At 27.5% G+C, this 19,021-nt stretch overlaps 2 protein-coding genes across 2 annotated transcripts; one reads left to right on the forward strand and one right to left on the reverse strand.

The window, feature by feature from the left end:
• Positions 1–1,269: 1,269 nt before the first annotated feature.
• Positions 1,270–9,637, reverse strand: LOC111675278 (1-acyl-sn-glycerol-3-phosphate acyltransferase delta-like). Its single transcript, XM_046952733.1, has 5 exons — positions 9,433–9,637; positions 4,865–5,094; positions 4,257–4,792; positions 2,214–2,571; positions 1,270–2,140 (listed from the first exon to the last, which is right to left on the reverse strand). Exons 2-5 carry the CDS (start codon positions 5,043–5,045, stop codon positions 2,046–2,048), a joined length of 1,170 nt encoding a protein of 389 aa, XP_046808689.1. The 5' UTR covers positions 5,046–5,094; positions 9,433–9,637; the 3' UTR covers positions 1,270–2,045.
• A 1,855-nt stretch (positions 9,638–11,492) lies between these two features.
• LOC111686582 (integumentary mucin C.1) lies at positions 11,493–15,791 on the forward strand. Its single transcript, XM_023448952.2, has 3 exons — positions 11,493–11,648; positions 11,750–12,018; positions 14,345–15,791. Exons 2-3 carry the CDS (start codon positions 11,946–11,948, stop codon positions 14,872–14,874), a joined length of 603 nt encoding a protein of 200 aa, XP_023304720.2. The 5' UTR covers positions 11,493–11,648; positions 11,750–11,945; the 3' UTR covers positions 14,875–15,791.
• The last annotated feature ends 3,230 nt before the right edge of the window (positions 15,792–19,021 follow it).

A 19,021-nucleotide genomic window follows, 5' to 3' on the forward strand; every position in this document is an offset into this window, starting at 1 on the left:
TTTTCTTTAAAAAAATTTAACCAGCCTCCAGGCTCAGTATCCTCTATCTCCTAATCCCACTATCTATTGATTTCGTGTCCTCTATAAATGTTTCTCTATTTTCATTAAACGATAAATTAAGAGCAAAAAACAACAACACCAACATGTAGGTAAACTTTATTCCACTTTTGGTACTTTTTCTTTCTTCAAATGATACTCTATGTATGTTCTTTAATATGAACTGAAAACACATGATTATTAAACATACACGGTCCTTGAACATTGAACTTTTTTAATTTTCTAAAATATTCAACATAGGAACATTAATTTTAAGATACATGGTCTTGACTAAATAATACTCTGTAAGTAGGAACTATTTGGTACTTTTCTATTCTTCAAATGGATTCTTTATAATGGTTAACCGAAACACACGGTCCTTATTAAATGAGAATTTATTGAGGGAGATCTTTGTACTTTTTCGTTTTTCCGATGGTATTTATATTGTATTTACTATAGTGGGGAGGGTATTATACGTTTCTGCTGATGTTTATTGGTATACATACAAAATTATTGGTCCAATACACACCTTAAAGTATATCGATCGATTCAGAACCACTTTTTGAGTCGATTAAGACATGTCCGTCCGTCTGTCCGGCTGTCCATATAAACCTTGTGCGCAAGGTACAGGCCGCAATTTTCAAGATAATTTGATGAAATTTGGACCAAGCATGTTTTTTGGCACAAGGACGAAATGGTAGAAATCGGTCCATTATTTCACCTAGCCCCCATACAACCGTACCTCCCGATTTGAACTTTTTATGCTATAATTACGTCAAATATTCTGCTATCTCTCTAAAAATTGGCACAAATAAGTTTTATTTAAGTATAAATGATACTGCAGATTTTCGTAAGGATCGGCCTATATTTAACCCTAGCCCCCATACAAACCCCCCTTCAAAAAATGACTTAAACGTCTAAAATTGACTTGTAACCATTTGTATCGCAATGAAACTCAACAAAACTAACTGTTATTTAGAAATATATCCTTTTTACCGAGGATCGGTAAGTTGTCAATGTGGCGGAAAGTCGAATCGAAATGCAGAATACCAAAGTTGCCAAACGGAGAAAATTTCGAATCAAATTGAAATGCAAAATAGGGGCCATTATAATCCATTATTTTAAACCCAATAAAAAATTCAGTTTAAATATCTTTTTATTGTTTTTTTTAGAAATAGACAACATTAAAAAATCAATTTGTAAAAATATTCAACATTTTTTAAGATGTTTAATATTGTTTTTCTTTTTTTTTACTTTAATAATTAATATATAATCTAAAAAGTTGTTGCGAAGAAAAAATAATAAAAAAAACTATACGATTAGTATTAGAATAAATACCAACAATAATATTTAGTATATGCCAACAGTTTACAAAATTAATAATAATATGCATACTTGTATTAAGATTTTTTTTTTTTGTATATAAAATCAAAAGTGCCAGAGTAAAAATCGTGATTTCAAATATAAGAAATTGTTCTTTTACAAAATAAATGTATGAAATCTCTTGTTATATATTTCATAAAATATATATACATACAAAAAACAATTTAATCTTAGAAATCTAGTCATTTTATTCATAATAAAGATTTTCTTTTTTTTTTTTTTTTGTTTTTGATTTTCTATAATATACAAATACATAATAGATCTTTTATATAAATATATAATAAACTTTTCAAAGGACAGTAGTAATAGTTATGCTTGTTTTTTTTTTTAATAATATAATACATCCTGTGTATATATTATAAAATAAAGATTGAATTCGCACAGAGAATAAAGAATTTTGCAAGTAGAATTGTAACTTAAGTAGATAAATGATAAAGAGATAAATTTTGTTTTTTTTTTAAGTTTAAAACTAAAAAACATAATGTAACTTGTTTTTTTTCTTTTTTTTTGTACGTTATCATTCTTAAAATGTACATTTTAGAGAAATTGTGCATTTCGGTTACTGCAGTAATGTACAAGTACTAGCAGTTATGTTGTATTAATTTATTACAGTTTTCTAGTGCGTTTTAGTCTTTTTTTGAGCTAGTTTTAACTTCGGCTCCATAGCTGGAAGCTTTGCTGATTTTCGACATATTAATTGCTTTAACCATAAATATATAGACTGTAAATATATGAATAATATGTATGTAAGTTAGTAAAAAAAATTATTTAATATTTAATTTGTATATACTTACTGGTTACTATTACACCAACAGCAATAGATAGACCAATCCAATTGTGCAATATCAATGATGAAATCAAATAGTACATAATTAATGATAATGAGAATACTGCCCACACGGCAAAATTAATGAGAGAACACAAACGTTTGGGATAGTATTTATAAGCGGTTTCTTTTATACCAGATGTTGCAAAGAAACTGCCGGTGGTGTGGAAGCTATCAACAATTTTATCTTTTTCACGGAATAAATTTTGTAACCATTCAGCAGCTTGTGCTTCATCAGTGGGTACAGTTTCCAATGGTATGCGTCTAACGAACATATAGCCTTCCACAGGTTTACCATTTAAAAGTGTAGAAATTGTGGGTGGATTCTGAAGCAGTGGAAAAAAGTAAAAGTAAGTAAATAAGTAAGTAAGGAAGTAAGTAAATAGAGATTGTGGGAGGATTATAAAGCAGCGGAAAAAAGTAAAAGTAAGTAAATAAGTAAGTAAGTAATTAAGTAAGTAAGTAAGTAAATTAAGTAAATAAGTAAGTAAGTAAGCAAGTAAGTTAGTAAGTAAGTAAGTAAGTAAGTAAGTAAGTAAGTAAGTAAGTAAGTAAGTAAGTAAGTAAGTAAGTAAGTAAGTAAGTAAGTAAGAAAGTAAGAAAGTAGGTAAGTCAGTAAGTAAGAAAGTAAGTAAGAAAGTAAGTAAGAAAGTAAGTAAGTAAAGTAAGTAAGTAAGTAAGTAAGTAAGTAAGTAAGTAAGTAAGTAAGTAAGTAAGTAAGTAAGTAAGTAAGTAAGTAAGTAAGTAAGTAAGTAAGTAAGTAAGTAAGTAAGTAAGTAAGTAAGTAAGTAAGTAAGGAAGTAAGTAAGTAAGTAAGTAAGTAAGTAAGTAAGTAAGTAAGTAAGTAAGTAAGTAAGTAAGTAAGTAAGTAAGTAAGTAAGTAAGTAAGTAAGTAAGTAAGTAAGTAAGTAAGTAAGTGATTAAGTATGTATGTATGTATGTATGTATGTATGTATGTATGTATGTATGTATGTATGTATGTATGTATGTATGTATGTATGTATGTATGGAAGCAATCGACTTTCGAATAATCAAAAAAACGATTTTTGGTCGAAAAAAGTGGAAGTCGACTATTTTGTTCCAAAAAGGTTGTTAGCTCGACTATCGTCTATAAAAAGAGTCGAAATGTCGACTTTGTAAATAAAAGTTGGAAAGTCGATAGGTCGAAAAAAGTCGAAAAGTCGGAAAAAGTCTAAACGTTCAAACTAGGGTTCTATAAATCGACTTTCAATTAATCGAACAATCGACTTTTTGTCGAAAAAAGTCGAAGTCGACTATTTTGTTCCGATAACTCGACTATCGTTTGTGAAAAAACGAAAAAGTCGAAAAATCGAATAAAAGTCTAAAAAATTCGAAAATAGCCGAAAAGTCGAAAATAGTCGAAAAGTCAAAAAAAAAATCGAAAATATTAAAAAAGTCGAAAAAAGTCAAAAATAGTCGTTTGTGAAAAAACGAAAAAGTCGGAAGAAGTCGAAAAATCGAAAAAAGTCTAAACTCGAAAATAGTCGAAAAGTCCAAAAAAGTCGAAAATAGTCAAAAAGTCGGAAAAAAATCGAAAAAAAAGTCAAAAATAGTCACAGTCGAAAATTATTGAAAATCGAAAAAAGTCGAATAGTCGAAAAGTCAAAAATTGTTTAAAATCGAAAAAAGCAGGAAAATGTCGAAAATCGTCGACAAGTCTGAAATGGTCAAAAAAAGTCAAAAAGTCTGTTATTGTCGAAAAGTGGAAAAGTCGACTAATTATAAAATACTAAAAGTCGTCTTTTGGATATATGTAATGCAAAATGTCGAAAAGTCGCCTTTATCTAAATGCAAAAAGTCGACTTTTCGTTTCAACTATAGAACCCTAGTTCAAACCTTTCCCTAAACGAGTTTCTTTAAAAACATTTCGCTTTATATACAATTTCCTGAAGTTTCCATCATTACAGAAAATGTTCACTAATTATACTCTGTTGCATTTCATGATCGCCTATAGTAATAGTGCTTAATAAACAGTGTCTATTAAACTTACCACAGCATCCTTTTTGAAAACCAAATTAATATCGTATATAGCTGGACAACGACCACGTAAACTTTCCAAACTGGCGGTGAAACCTTTTGTACGTGGTATTAAATGATGTTTCAAAACTGGCATGCCACGTTCTTCGGCAAATTTAACAGAAGCTTCATGTTTTTTAGGTGTAAAACGAGTACCCTCAGCATTTAATAGCAACCAGGTAGGATCAGGATACGCGAAAACTTCTTTCAATTGGCGAGAAATAATTTCCTTATCCTTATCGTATGAACGTTCCAGGAAGACAAATTCGGCAAATTTCCACGCCCAACCAATAACGGGAACATATGCGATTACCTTTTTAGCATAAGCCTTACAATTGCCCAATACATGAACTTTTTCGGTAAACATCCAACCGGCTAACCAATCAATTTCATAACTATGATTCATCATAAGTAAAACATTTTCTTTGCCAGCATAGGTTTTTTCATCATCAGCATCCATGAAAACTTGGAGGGTAGAGTTTGAATACCAATCGGCAACAAAAATCAATTCTGTATAGAAAAGAGAAAATTTGTTTTTTTTTTAGTAAAAATTATCATTATAAGATTTACATTTATACTTACGTGAGTATAGAGAATAACATAAGTAATACATTATCTTACGGAAGAGTACAATATTGACGGGTTTCAATAATAGATGCAAAATTAATTGGGCAAAATTTATAAACAAACCCGATGTGAAAAATGTTATTGCTATACATAGATGTATCAGTCTTTGTTGTTTTAATTTCTCTAAAGAAGACATGATGTTGAATGTGTGTTTGACGTTTTGTTTCTAAAAAAAGGAGTAATCTGTAATAATAAATTATATATATTAGATTATTCAAAGATTATTTTTATGTTATTTGAAAGTTTATCTCTAAGAAAAAGATTTCTGAAGCAAAAAATTATTTTTAAAATATTTTTTATAAGAAACATAATGTTTTTTGTAGCATGTTCGTTCGTTGCACATGGATTGACAATAACAATTAAATTTTTGTGTTCAACATTTAGTTTTTTATGAAGTAGTTTAATTAGAATCCATCTTCAAATCTTTTTTAAAAAATTTGAATTATTTATATTTTTACACTATTTTCCCATACCTTATAATATTTATTTATATTCACAATCTCTCAAATACTGTTTCTAACCCTTACAAATAACGCCAGTTAACTAATTACTGTTAATAGCAAAAGGTTTTGTCATTTAACCAAATAATTGGTAAAAACATTTATACTGACATGTTTAACTAACTAACTAACTGTGCTATCAGACAATCGATAATATAAATTATAAAACGCTTTTTTTGTTGTTGTAGCGCGGTAAAAAAATATTAATTTGAGTATGTCATAAAGTTGATTAATATGAATCAATGGACAAACTTAATAATAAAACAAAATGTATATATAATGTATTTTCTATTTTTTTTTCACAAAATCTATCTTATCTGGAATATAATTTCAACCAAAAACAAAATGAAGAGAGGAAAACTTTATACTTTATTAGGCCTCACACTGTGCGATAAGATATATAGAAATTTATTTTAAATTATAATTGAATTTTTCCAAAGTTTAATGTTAGACACATGTACTCATGTAGATATAGTACATACATATGTATATTGATTGTGTTTAATGCTATCGTTTAAAATATTAGTTAATGACATTTTCATTGGTTTTCAAAGTTCAAGTGAAAGAAATTTGGAAAAAGTAACTCATATTTAAAAATGAGTTTTAAATGCACTTATGGCAAGTTTCATATGGTTGAGTTAAATTAAAATTGTTTACGTATTTTTTATTAACTAGATTATTTTAATTACGGCCATAAGTTGTTTAGCAATTCACTCCAAATTTAAATTTAATACTTGTAAGTGCTTAACCCGCAATAAGAACTTTAAGACAATAACAAAATACACTTGTTTTGTTTAAGTAGAATTTATGAAATATTTTGAATCACTACATTTGAACCTTGATCATTGCGATACAAACCCCAATTTCAATAAACTCTTTCTTATTCAACTGAAGGTGTAACGAAGGTGTACACTGACAGCTCTAAAAGAGAAGGTATTATCTTGTTTGAAATATTGGGGGAGGAAGGAGCCAATAAATAGACAGATAGATAGATAGATAGATAGATAGATAGATAGATAGATAGATAGATAGATAGATAGATAGATATATAGATAGATAGATAGATAGATAGATAGATAGATAGATAGATAGATAGATAGATAGATAGATAGATAGATAGATAGATAGATAGATAGATAGATAGATAGATAGATAGATAGATAGATAGATAGATAGATAGATAGATGGATAGATAGATAGATAGATAAATAAATATAAGTACGCTTTCAACACTAATTTCTACTCATTGCAGAACTATAGCCAAGTATGTGTAGGGTTTTAACAAATCCGATTTTTCAAAATTCCACATCTATTAAACTAATTTGTTTTTAATATATTTTATTTATAAATAGTTAAATATAACCAATATTCCTTCTCTTACCAATCAATTGTCGAAACAACAACCTATTGTTTAAAGTGAAAGTAGTTAAAATAATAAGTGTTGTCGATACCTAGAAGTTATGTTTTATGTTTTGATTTGAAATTGAAATAATGTCATTGTATGTGTGTTAATAATGTAGATAATATTTGAATGACTGTATTATAAATCAATAAAAAACATTATTTAATCTAAACAAAAACTTTGGACTTTATAAAACAGTTGAACGTAATTATTTCTTTAAAAGTAATAAAAAAAAAACTATTAAAAAGACACCAGTAATAACCGTATGAAAGTATATGAACAATTTATACGTTTGTGGATAAAGATATTTGTATATTAATAAGACATGCATAGTTTAAGAATTTTTTTTAAAGGCCCATTATATCAGTACAATATATAATAACATATATTTGTATATAACTATCAGTGATTACTATTTATAAATTGTAACTTAATCTAATTATTATACATGTAATTGTTTTTATATATTTGTTTTAAAGCGCTAACTGTTAAATATTTTTAATATAATTTTGATTTATTTATTCATTAAAAATCAAAAAAGCTTCTTTGGCGAAAACAATTACATAGATAAGGAGAAAACATAATAAAACTCATAAAACTTAAGTTATTTTAAAATGTAAAAGTATGTATGTATGTATGTACTATGCAATAATAACTTAATTAAATAGAACAAACAATTATAACAGACAAAGAAGATGTTAAAGGTTAAAAAAATAATAAACGGCATGTAATTTCTTTATAAATAAACTGAACTTTGTGTAAATTAGAACATACATTTGTTTTATTAAATATGTATGTTTGTATATTCATTCATTTATATGCAAAATACATATAATGAAACAGTTTCTTTGTTGTTGGAAGATCTTGCCTGAAAACATATTCAACATTAGAAGTTTCAAACTAGAAGCTTTATCGAATCGGTTCTCTTAAGAAAAAAATGATTTTAAAGTTTATAAACTTAAATTACATTCATGTAAATTGCTGTAGTTGTAACAGCTAAAACTAGTTGGGGGTCCTGAATGTATGTCCCGGATTCAGTAAAGATATTATACGTTCAAATTTCCAAATACATAATACGAATCAACAGCTGTATAACCAAGAGTTTGAGCAAAAGTTGGTATATTATTGGCAATAAAATTTCAACAACAATAAGGTTGAAAGCTTTAGACGATTTTGATTTAAATATAAAGTTTTAAGAATAAAGCAATTTTGTTTGATATTTTTAGGGCTGGTTTCTTACTCCTAAGTTAAACTAGGCTTAACTTGCTATTAGATTAAACTCGGAACAAATTTAGGCGGACTTTAACCGATAATTGTGTTTTTCAGTTTTAGATTTAAGCTCAGTTAACTTTGTTAGTATTGCCAACTTTTCACTTAAAAACATAAACAATTAACAGCTGTTTTTTGCAAACAATATTTTTGTAAAATGGAAAATTAAAGAAAAATGTTAAATAAACATTTAAAACAATAATAAATAAAACAAAACAAATAAGAAAATTGGAATTTACTTAAAATATTAAGTTTTTGTTCATCCGAAATCATTGATTTATTGTTTTTGTTAATTATGTTTTCTCACTTATAGTTAAACTAAGATAATAAGTAACATTACTGATAACTAAAAAACACAAAACATATATTAAACCAGGTTTAACCAAAGAATGAAGATTATCTTTATCGGAAAAACTCGCCCTAAGATAATAAGTAGCGTTACTGTTTGCAAAACCTGCCGTTAGTTCTCCAGATTAAAGCTCTGGAGTTTAAGGTGACAATGTAAAATAATGTTGAAAAAAATTAGCAAAATACAGCTAAATGTAATATTTTATTTAAAATTAAATATATTTTATACATACAATGTATATAAAACCTCACAAAAACTGACCCTATTGTAAATTATTATACAAATATAGTAGAGTATAATATTTCATATAATATGTACCTATATCCATCAATATATTCATACAATTTATAACCAATATGAACTTTGAACATAAATTACGTATGAAGTAAACATTGATTCCATTATACACACAAACAACTACATATGTACTATGATCATTTACTATAAAAAAAGGTTATATAAAACTTCCGAATTTGTTTATTTATTTTGTAATATTGCTGACAAAGAGTATATTAAACAAGATAATCAATCCAAAAGCTAAATGATGACAAATTTATCAATAAATTAAAACCTTGAATTAACACAAGCACTTAAATAAATAAATAATAAATAATTTCCAACTACCGATCATATTCAAGTGCCACAGGTGTTTGTGCTGCTGATTTGTTTAAATTAATTGCAATTTTTCTTCAGACAGCAATGTGAATGTTTAAAGAAATATTGTTAAAAAGTACTTAATTTATACATTTTTAACATTTTTTTATTTGCATGAACTAAATAAATCCAATAAGAAAATTATAAAACAATGACAATTTGCAAATTTCTTTAAAGTATTTGAAGAATTCGACCTTGAACTGCTGTAAACTATTGCAAAAACAGAAAATTGTATTTTTATTTAGAAAAAATTATTTAAAAATGTTCCAAATAGTAGCGGTTATCATTTATCCATGTGGCACATACACATTTTTTGGGGCAATGAAAACAAATTATAGTGTTACTCACCTTTTTTTCTTCGTGTATTAAATAAATTATTTAATTATCTTATGCTATTTGTGCAGCTATTTTCTGGTTTAATTTACTAATCTACACTATTAATTTAGTATTTTTTTCGCACTGATTTAATAAAAATAAACAATTTTTCTAACAATTGTACAGATTGTGTGTGGAAATTCTTCTCTGGCAGAACAGCTGACAAATCTTGTTGCCTGTGTTGTTAATTTATTTATTTTCTTGGCAAATTTAGTGATTCTTTTATAACAGTTTCTAGCAATTCTTCTTTTGTGCCAGCACAATGCCAGATTTGTGTAAAGTGTACAATTTAGCGATTTTTAGACTCGAAATTTTTTATGTATCATAAATACATAAAGACAATCGTTATAAATTACTATATTTGTGTTATTTAAAAACAATACATAGCATAAAAATGCTAAAACTAAACATTTAGCAAGCAAAGAGTTATATACATATATTTAAATTTGTTTTTTTTTTATTTTAAAACTTTAAAATCCCATATAGCATATTTCAAAATGAAATGAGTTCATAATCAGATTTTATTAAATGGATAATGTTTATAATTTATAATTTTTATAATTTACTAATTTTTAAATCAAAATATTTTGACATATTCATGAACATTTTAAAAAAATTAATGAAAAGATTGTTGAATTTATTTTTTTTTTTTTCATTCAAAAAACTTAATATGTAATTGATTGATAATACCGTTAAAAAAAAGTAAGAATAAACTTTTGAAAACTTATACAACTTACAGCCGATTATAAGCTGCGGATGAAATTTATAACGTCAGACGCCGCCGAATTGTTTAGAGTCAGTTGTCGACGAAATTGTTATTGTTACCGTCGTTAATTTGAGTTCTACACAGGTTCGAACAGTCATCATCTACTGACGAGATTCCTGCCGACTGCAAGAAAAAATTTTGCTGCTAGAAGTTTTTCGCGCCAAATCTGTTATCTGCAAAAATCTAAAGATAGGCCCCGTATTCATAAATGCTTAATAAAGTTATTGATGGTTTATTGTTAGAATTTAGTATGGAAAATGTGCAAAGATTGATAAATTATTATTTTTTTTGGACAAGACAAATAATCATTTAGAAAAAATACCATCTTCGGATCTAGATCTTCGAGGCTCATTAGAGGTACTAGCCTTTCTTCTTTGCACCTGGAACCACATTAGATAACGTCTTGTTGCCAGCTTCAACTCTAACCGAGAAACTGAGCGTTTCGGCAACAAAAACACCATCTTCCTTATTACTACTTTCACGACAATCAGCTGATGTTGACTGCAACACACTCTTTTGAGTGCTTACCTGGCCAATATCATCTCCATCTTGTCCTTCCTTAGGAGAAGACCAACTCAAGGTAGCATGTCTTGATTTTGCTCCTTGACGAGGTACTTCTACTTAGATGAGAACAAAGAGGGAGGGGTCAATAATAGACCGATCCTTCAAAATTTAACGAAGATATTAAGGTTCCTTTTAAATAGTTACTTGTTTTTAACGTTATTGTTCGAAATTATAAAAATTAGGAACAATTTTTGTTAGGGAATTGTTATTATTGTACCAATAAAAATAAAAATAAACTGAATCTAATAAATTGTTTCGGGAATAGTATACGTTCCATGCAAAGCTGTAAAATATTTTTTTTTAATTGAAATATATTTTAAAAAATTGCAATTCTTCAAAATCATACTCTTTGATTTGTTTTCAATAATTAGTTATTAAAACTTTCAATGTAGTAGAATGAATCCTCACTGAGGTAAAGGGTATAAAAATGAAAATTTGAAATAAAAATAGTTCTCTTGAGTTTAATAATAATATCTCATGAAAATGAGTTGTATAACAATTAAAATACATAAAATAGTATTCATAAAAACAAAATTCTCCTACTCTGGTATTCAATCCCGTTTTTAAAAACCCACTTTTAATCTCTATAATTCTGTTTTTCTGTTTTTATTTAAAATCGTTGAAAATTTAAAAACTAAACGTATCAAAAACATAGCCGGCTTACAGTCGATTTTAAGCCGCCGCCAACATGTTTTGTGTTAGCCGCCAACGTCGTTAATTGTGGCCGACACAGGTTCGAACAGTCATCAATTAGAAATATTTGTGTGAAAAACACGAAATCTTGTTTCTCTGTGTGTTATAATAAAATTTAATTAAGACTTGAAAAGAAAATAAATTAATTCCTCTAAACGATTGAAAAGGTACGTTTAACTTTTCTACATAATTTTAAACAACAATAAAAATACAGTGTTTTTTGGTTTTCATATTTTTAACACATATTTATTTTTATTTTTTTTTCAAGATTTCGATACATAGAAGTTTACTACCTCCACAGAATATTGGTGTTATTATTATACGTGATTGCAATTAAGTAAACAAATAATTTATTTCTTGTTGAACTCTGATTCTCTTCTGGTGCTAGTGTATTTATTATTCCAAGAAAAAAGAAAGTGTATTTTTTCCCTTTAATACGCAGCAAAAAAGTGCAGTGCAGAAAAATGAAGTCATCGAAAATACTTTTTGCTGTATGCCTGTTTGTAGGACTCCTAATCGTTCCCTTTAATTGTGAAGGTAGGTGGTAAAATACTCTCTTGCCAATAATTTATTTCAAGTTATTGTGTTATTTATTTATTTATAAAATAATGGATATTGAATGACGGCAAAAATAATTCAAGGCATACATTTAATAAATCTTAGTTTGGGGGGTTGCTGTGGGTTATTTATATATAGTACACACACAATACATATATACATACTTACATACAATACATATTTACAATTGCAATATTCCTGTCAGGTATATAGTATAATCAAAAAAATCTATATAAACAAGAACAAAAAAAGTCGCAGATTATTTTAAAAATGAAATTAACACATACACAAATTTATTCAAACAACGAGAGATAATAACAAAATAATGCATTTACTGGAATTTATTCCAGTAAAATATTAAAATATCTAATAAATATTAAAATGTACTTAAAACTAAACCGAAAAGATAATAATAATAATAAGTAATAAAGGTTAAATTGTTTTTACATTCTTACAAATAATTTGTTTCGAAAAATTTCAAAATATGTCAACTACTAATGTCATATTAATATTAATTTAACGTTAAATATCCTAATATTAGTGACTGTCTGTTCCTATACACTATAGTATCTTTTTATATTGAAAACAACAACAATTTTTCGAATTTATTAGTTGTTTTTAATATAAAACTAGAAAAAAAAACTTGTTCGTTCACATTTAGAGAAACAGTTCATAATTATGTTTTTAATAAGAAATCCAAAATATTAAAACTTTTCAAAATAGCGTCGAGGCAAGCTAAGGAATAAGAAACATTTTAAAATACACAGTTTTTTTTTTTAATAGAAATTTTTTGATTTGAAGTAATTTTTTTTTAACCTTTCCTATAGAAAATATCCATAATTCAGAGTAAGTTCCTTTAATAAATAATTCTCTGATTCGAAGTAAGGTTTTTGTGCCACTTTTCTATAGATCCTTTTCCTATAGATCCAAAACCTACTGATTTAAAACTGATCCTTTAAATTCCTTTAATTTCTATTAAAAAAGTCATCTAATTGTCCAATAAAAAGGTCTTAGAATTCAGGATATTTCCTATAAAGAAGTCCTCTAATTCATAGGAACTTTTCCTATATAAAAGTCTCTTAATTCATAGCAACTTTGCCAAAGATGCCCTTGGTCCGCAAGATTCCGAGATTGCTCTGTCGAACGCATTTGTAAGTACGTTAATCGCATTCTCAATATCCGATCGATTTTGTATGTTCGGTGGTTGCTGGAGAAGGTTGGATAGGATCTCATGTTGTCTTGTCCAATCCGTTCTTTTCCTATTTCGAATAGGCATAGTCTTCGTTTCCCCGACCTCTATTATAAAGTCAATATACATGTGATCAGAAAAGGAGCAGAATTTTGAGACTCCATTCCCTGATCATGTTAAAATGCCTAGAACTAACTAGCGTAATGTCTAAAACCTCCCTTCTGTTCGATACCACAAAGGTAGGTTATGAACCAGTATTAACTTAAGTAGACTCAAACCAAACTTTTCAAGAGTTTTTTTCCTATAAGAAAGTACTCTTACCCAGAGTATATTTTACTAAAAAACATGTTTTATTAATCTAAGAAAGTTTTCCCATTAAAAAGGTTCTCTGATTCAAAGCAATTTTTTCTAATGAAGTTTTCTGATTCAGAGCAATACTTTTTATAGAAAAAAGGCCTCAAAAAACTTTTTTATTTAGAAATATCCTTAGATTTAATGCAACTAGATTTATAAACAAGTATTTTAGTTTTAAGTAGCGTTATCCTATAAGAAAGTCCTCTGATTCATAGCATCTTTTCCTAGTGAAGTTTTCTGATTAAGAATTTTTCCTTCCCAGGAAAAATTTTAGAATTTGTTCTTTAATCATTAGTTTTAGAACTTATGCTATCGGAACCAATTCAGATTCTTTTATAACATGGTCACCTATAATTTCCCTAGAACTAGTTCCGAGGGTAACAAATTCGAACAAAAATTATTGATTAAAAAACTAGTTCTAGAAGCGTTAAAAGAACGAGTTTCAACTCTATAACGCTTCCTCAGAACCAATTCCGAAGGTGACAATTTCGAACAAAAATCATTGGTCTAAACGCCAAAGTAGAACCAGTACAGGCTATAATCGTAAGTTCTAGAACTAGTTGTGGAACTAATACAATTTTTGCTGGGTTTTTATAGAACAAAGGCCTCAAAAAAACTATACATTTTTATTTAGAAATATTTTCAGATTTAATGCAATTAGATCTAAAGAAAAGTATTTTAGTTTTAAGTAGCGTACATTTTAATTCAAATTGATTGCAAACTTTATTTAATTTATTTTTTTGTTGCTTTTAAAACATGCAGATGAGAAAGTAACTACAACAGTAGCGCCTAAGAATGAAACAACATTAGCACCATCACCAACTCCTGAAACTACTACTACTACTACATTAAAACCAGATAATACCACAACACCAGCTCCTGAGCCAACAACAACAACAACTAAAGCACCAGATACCACCTCAACTAGCACTAAAGCTCCCGAAACCACGACTAAAGCACCAGACACTACAACAACAACTACTAAAGCTCCAAATACTACAACAACTACCACCACAACAACAACAGTAGCTCCTGATACAACAACATCAACAGTAGCTCCTAATAGTACTACTACAGTTGCTCCAGTAACCACAACAGTAGCACCTAATACAACAACTGTAGCACCTTCACCCTCACCATCTCCCAAACCCGGTCCAGTACCACCATGCGGTCACTTTGATGGACCCTCTTTCATAGGTGGTATTGTCTTAACATTAGGTTTATTGGCTATCGGTTTGGTTGCCTACAAATTTTACAAGGCTCGCAATGAACGCAACTATCACACCCTTTGAGCCGCCACTGCATTCACGTCTGCATTTAATGCGGCTTCTACAGCGGCTGCTGCTGCTTCTAATGCAGCTGCCACTGATGCAGAACGTGTACGTTTTGTACAACCAGCAATACCTTTGCGTTCACCACCCTCTCCGCCCCCACCACCACCAAATCAACCGCAACAGCAGACATCTCCCTCAGCACGTCAAAGGCTACTTTATACATAAAAACTCCACACTTCCTACAATAACTACAGCAACATAAATATTTTTTTCAGATTTTTTTTTTCAACTTTTATTATATCTTCTTAACCAAACATACATACAACTAATGTATGTCGTTGTACTACAGCTACAGCGATTCATACATACATACGAATACATCATATGCAAGTAAGCAAAAGCAAGCAACTACATAAGTACTAAACAAAAAAAAAAAAAATAAAAAAAATAAATAAAACTAAATTTAAAACGTGTACCCGTACGTATAAATATTATCCTATAGAACAAAGAAAACAAACGAAAAAAACAAAAAAAACATCATGGGCCTTTAAATATTTGTATTTTTTATTAAATATACATACATACATACATTGCAAAACTTATATATTGATTGAAGAAATTAATAAATAATAATTATTTATAATCTTTTACTAAATATATATACATACACACAAAATACACCCAGAATCTAAACTAAGTTAAAACAAAAGGAATAATGCAACATATATACAAACATATGTAAGAGAGCAACAGGAAAAGTTTATTATCATAGACAGGATAATTAGCATACATACATACATACATACATACATACATACATACACATTTGAGACTGTTTGTATAAATAAAGTAAGAATTATTATGAATGAATTAAATAATAATATGTGCTTCTTATAGCCCAACCAAAAAATTAAAAGAAAGAAAGAAAACTAAATTAATACTAACAAATTTTTCATGGAAAAAGAGTAATTAAATTAAATTAAATTTAAAAGGAAAACAAAAACATAATCTTATCAATTATGATTATAAAACAAAATTTATCTATTATATTGCTAAATTAAATTAAGAGGGATTAAATATATATATATATACATAAAAACAAAATAAGTATGTTATAAAAACAAAAAGTTCTACGGATTTAATAAATTTAAAAGAATTTCAAAATGAATTAAAATTAAAAAAAAAGAAAACAAAAATAATAATAACAACTAACCGCATACTTACACCTAGATATGCAATTATAACTTTGTATTTTATTGTATGCGAAATATACAATGTATTTGAATATAATTTTTATTAAAAAAAAAAAACATATTTAATTTTGCTTTGGATATGCATACATACTTTCAGATTAATTTGCTCAACTGAAATTACTCATAGAGTATTAATATAAACAAAAACTGCTTACACTATATATTCTTGTGAATTTGATATCATTATTATTTTAATCTACAGTTTTTTTCCTGTTTTCTTTTTTTTTCACAGCTAAACTTAATGATAAGAAAACCCTCTGTACCATGAGCCAATGTCTGTATAGTTTTTTTTTTTTAATTTTTTTTTATTTTCTTAAAAATATAAACAAATCACTGTTTGCTTTGTGCAGCATTTTATTTAATTTATACATGTATGTTGGCTTGTCGCACTATTATAATTCTTTTGAACCATTAATGTACACTTTGCCTATAAATAAATAAATAAATAAATAAAAAAATTGCAAGGCTTTGATAACATAATATTAAGCTTTCCTTAAGGCAATAGTGTAGTATGTATGTATTGAAAATATCTCTATATGTTTTCAAGAATTTGCTTAATAAGCGATTTTTTTATATATATAAAATATACATTTTTATTTTTATTCATTTCATTGTTTTTGTTTGTTTGCTTTTGAAGAAAGAATTTTAAGTTTTATGTATGTTTTGTTTTATTTTTTTTATTGTAATCTCAAATATTATTATTGTTATCTATAATAATTTGAAATAAAATACATGTTTGTATAATCTTCATGTTTAAAATTTAATAACAGATAAACCTCCCCCCTCCCCCCTCAAATTCTCCTAAATTCTCTTTATATACAAACATATATTGTTTATCAATCATTCACTAACAATAATGCTTTATGTTATTGCTAAAATTAGTAGTCTTTATAACATAAAAAAAGAAGAATTAAAATTATAGATTTTCTTTTTCAAAATATTTTATGAAATAAAACACAATCTTAAATAAAAAATTGAAATATTTTTTTTATTTGTTATTTGATTGAAAGGAAAATAAGTAAAATTTATCTCTAGTTATGATTGACCACTTGAAATATGGATGTACATAATAATCAGGGTAAGGATTTTCATGCAGTAAAAAATTAAAAATATGCTCTTATAATATAACCCATAAAATGGCAAAATATGCACTAACAAGTAAGAGTTCTATATTCGGCTGTGCCGAATCTTATATATCCTTCACCATGATGTGTTAAAAAACAGTCAGTACAAATTTTATTACAAAAAAAATCAAAAAATACCAATTGCAAAACTATAAGGTACCAAAAAGTCCCCTTTAAAGGGTTTTCACCTAATTCAAACTCTACATACCTAATTTCATATTTCTAGGCTCAATAGAAAATTCAAAAAATACCTTTTGTAGAACGAAAAAGTACCAAAAAGTCCCTTTTTCAAGGTTCTTACCTAGTCAAAGCCCTACATGCTAAATTTCATTTTCTAGGTTCAATATTATACAAAATTCAAAAAGTACCTTTTGTATAACGAAAAAGTACCAAAAAGTCCCCTTTTATGTGTTCTGACTTAATCCGGGCTCTACATACTTAATTCCATTTTTCTAGGTTTAATATCATAGATAATTCAAGAAGTACCTTTTGTAGAACGAAAAAGTACTAAAAAATCCCCTTTGATGTGTTCTCGTTCAATCCGGACTCTACATACTTAATTTCATTTTTCTAAGTTCATTATTCGAGAAAACCCAAAAAGTACCTTTTGAAAGACGAAAAAGTACCAAAAATTTCACTTTTATGGGTTCTCATCTAATTCCAAATCTACATACTTAATTTTATGTTCTTAGGTTCAATATTATAGATAATTCAAAAGTACCTTTTAAAAACGAAAAAGTACCAAAAAGTTCTCTTTTATGGCTTCTTACTTAAGCCAGGCTCTACATAATTAATTTCATGTTTCTAGCCAATAACAACACACTAGTGCTGCTCTCGCTTTGCTCTTGCTCTGCTGCTCTCGCTCTGCCTTGTTTTTATAAACAAGAGTACAATAACAAAATTTACCGTATGATTATGTATTTTGTTTTTTGCAATTTCTGTTTGAGCATGGAAAAAAATCTCAATTTTTGATGAAATTTTCAAAGGTTGTCGATGCGATCTTCTCGAAAGCATGTCTAACAGTATTATTGAAGACTCGGATCTCTCCGATATCTAGGGTCCTCTAAAAACTGATTTCAACAAACACACAGACGGACAGACAGACAGACACACGGACATAGCTTAATCAACTCCGCTACCTATAAGAATCCAGAATAAATATTCTCTATGGGGTAAAAATGTGAAAATATGCACCAAAGAATATTTCTTTGTAAAGGTATATATGTAGGTATACAGATCTTAAGTTTTTGACAACAAATATCCAAGTTATTAAGGACTACTTTATGTACTATAATACCACTTTAACGGAATCACGATCTCGAGAATGACAAATATAAAGAAACAACATTAATTAGTATATATTTAATTTGCTGAAATTGGAGAAATGTAAGAACAAAATTTCATCAAGTTGCCTTTTTATATGAACACACGCAAATAGACAGACTCAGAAATTGATACTGATCTGTTACTTTAAGGACTAGTATTTTGGAAGTTACAATTAGCAGTACAAACTCAGAATAGCTTCCACACTATTGTGGTTTTAAAAATTGAACAAAAGTATGTATTTCATAGTACCCAGTATTTTGTTTTAACAACAATCGAAAACGAAATTTGTTGATATTTATTAAAAAAATTCTTAATACCTATGTAAATACGAAATTTGGTGTAAAATATGAAATACAGAGAAATCAAAACTATTTGTTTTAGAAAAATTTAAAAGTATGCAAAATATGCTATAAAAATGTTGGAAATATGCAAATATATGCATTTATAACAAAATATGCAACA

The sequence above is a fragment of the Lucilia cuprina genome, chromosome 5 (assembly GCF_022045245.1).
Source record: "Lucilia cuprina isolate Lc7/37 chromosome 5, ASM2204524v1, whole genome shotgun sequence".
Classification (NCBI taxonomy): Eukaryota; Metazoa; Arthropoda; class Insecta; order Diptera; family Calliphoridae; genus Lucilia; species Lucilia cuprina.

Bases quoted from the DNA above. Each gene is read 5' to 3' on its own strand.
- LOC111686582 (XM_023448952.2), top strand. From the start codon at position 11,946: ATGAAGTCATCGAAAATACTTTTTGCTGTATGCCTGTTTGTAGGACTC. The intron at 12,019-14,344 runs GTAGGTGGTAAA...TAAAACATGCAG, and splicing joins CGTTCCCTTTAATTGTGAAG to ATGAGAAAGTAACTACAACA.
- LOC111675278 (XM_046952733.1), bottom strand. From the start codon at position 5,045: ATGTCTTCTTTAGAGAAATTAAAACAACAAAGACTGATACATCTATGT. The intron at 4,793-4,864 runs GTAAGTATAAAT...TTTTCTATACAG, and splicing joins ATGTTATTCTCTATACTCAC to AATTGATTTTTGTTGCCGAT. The intron at 2,572-4,256 runs GTAAGTTTAATA...CCACTGCTTCAG, and splicing joins TTTTCAAAAAGGATGCTGTG to AATCCACCCACAATTTCTAC.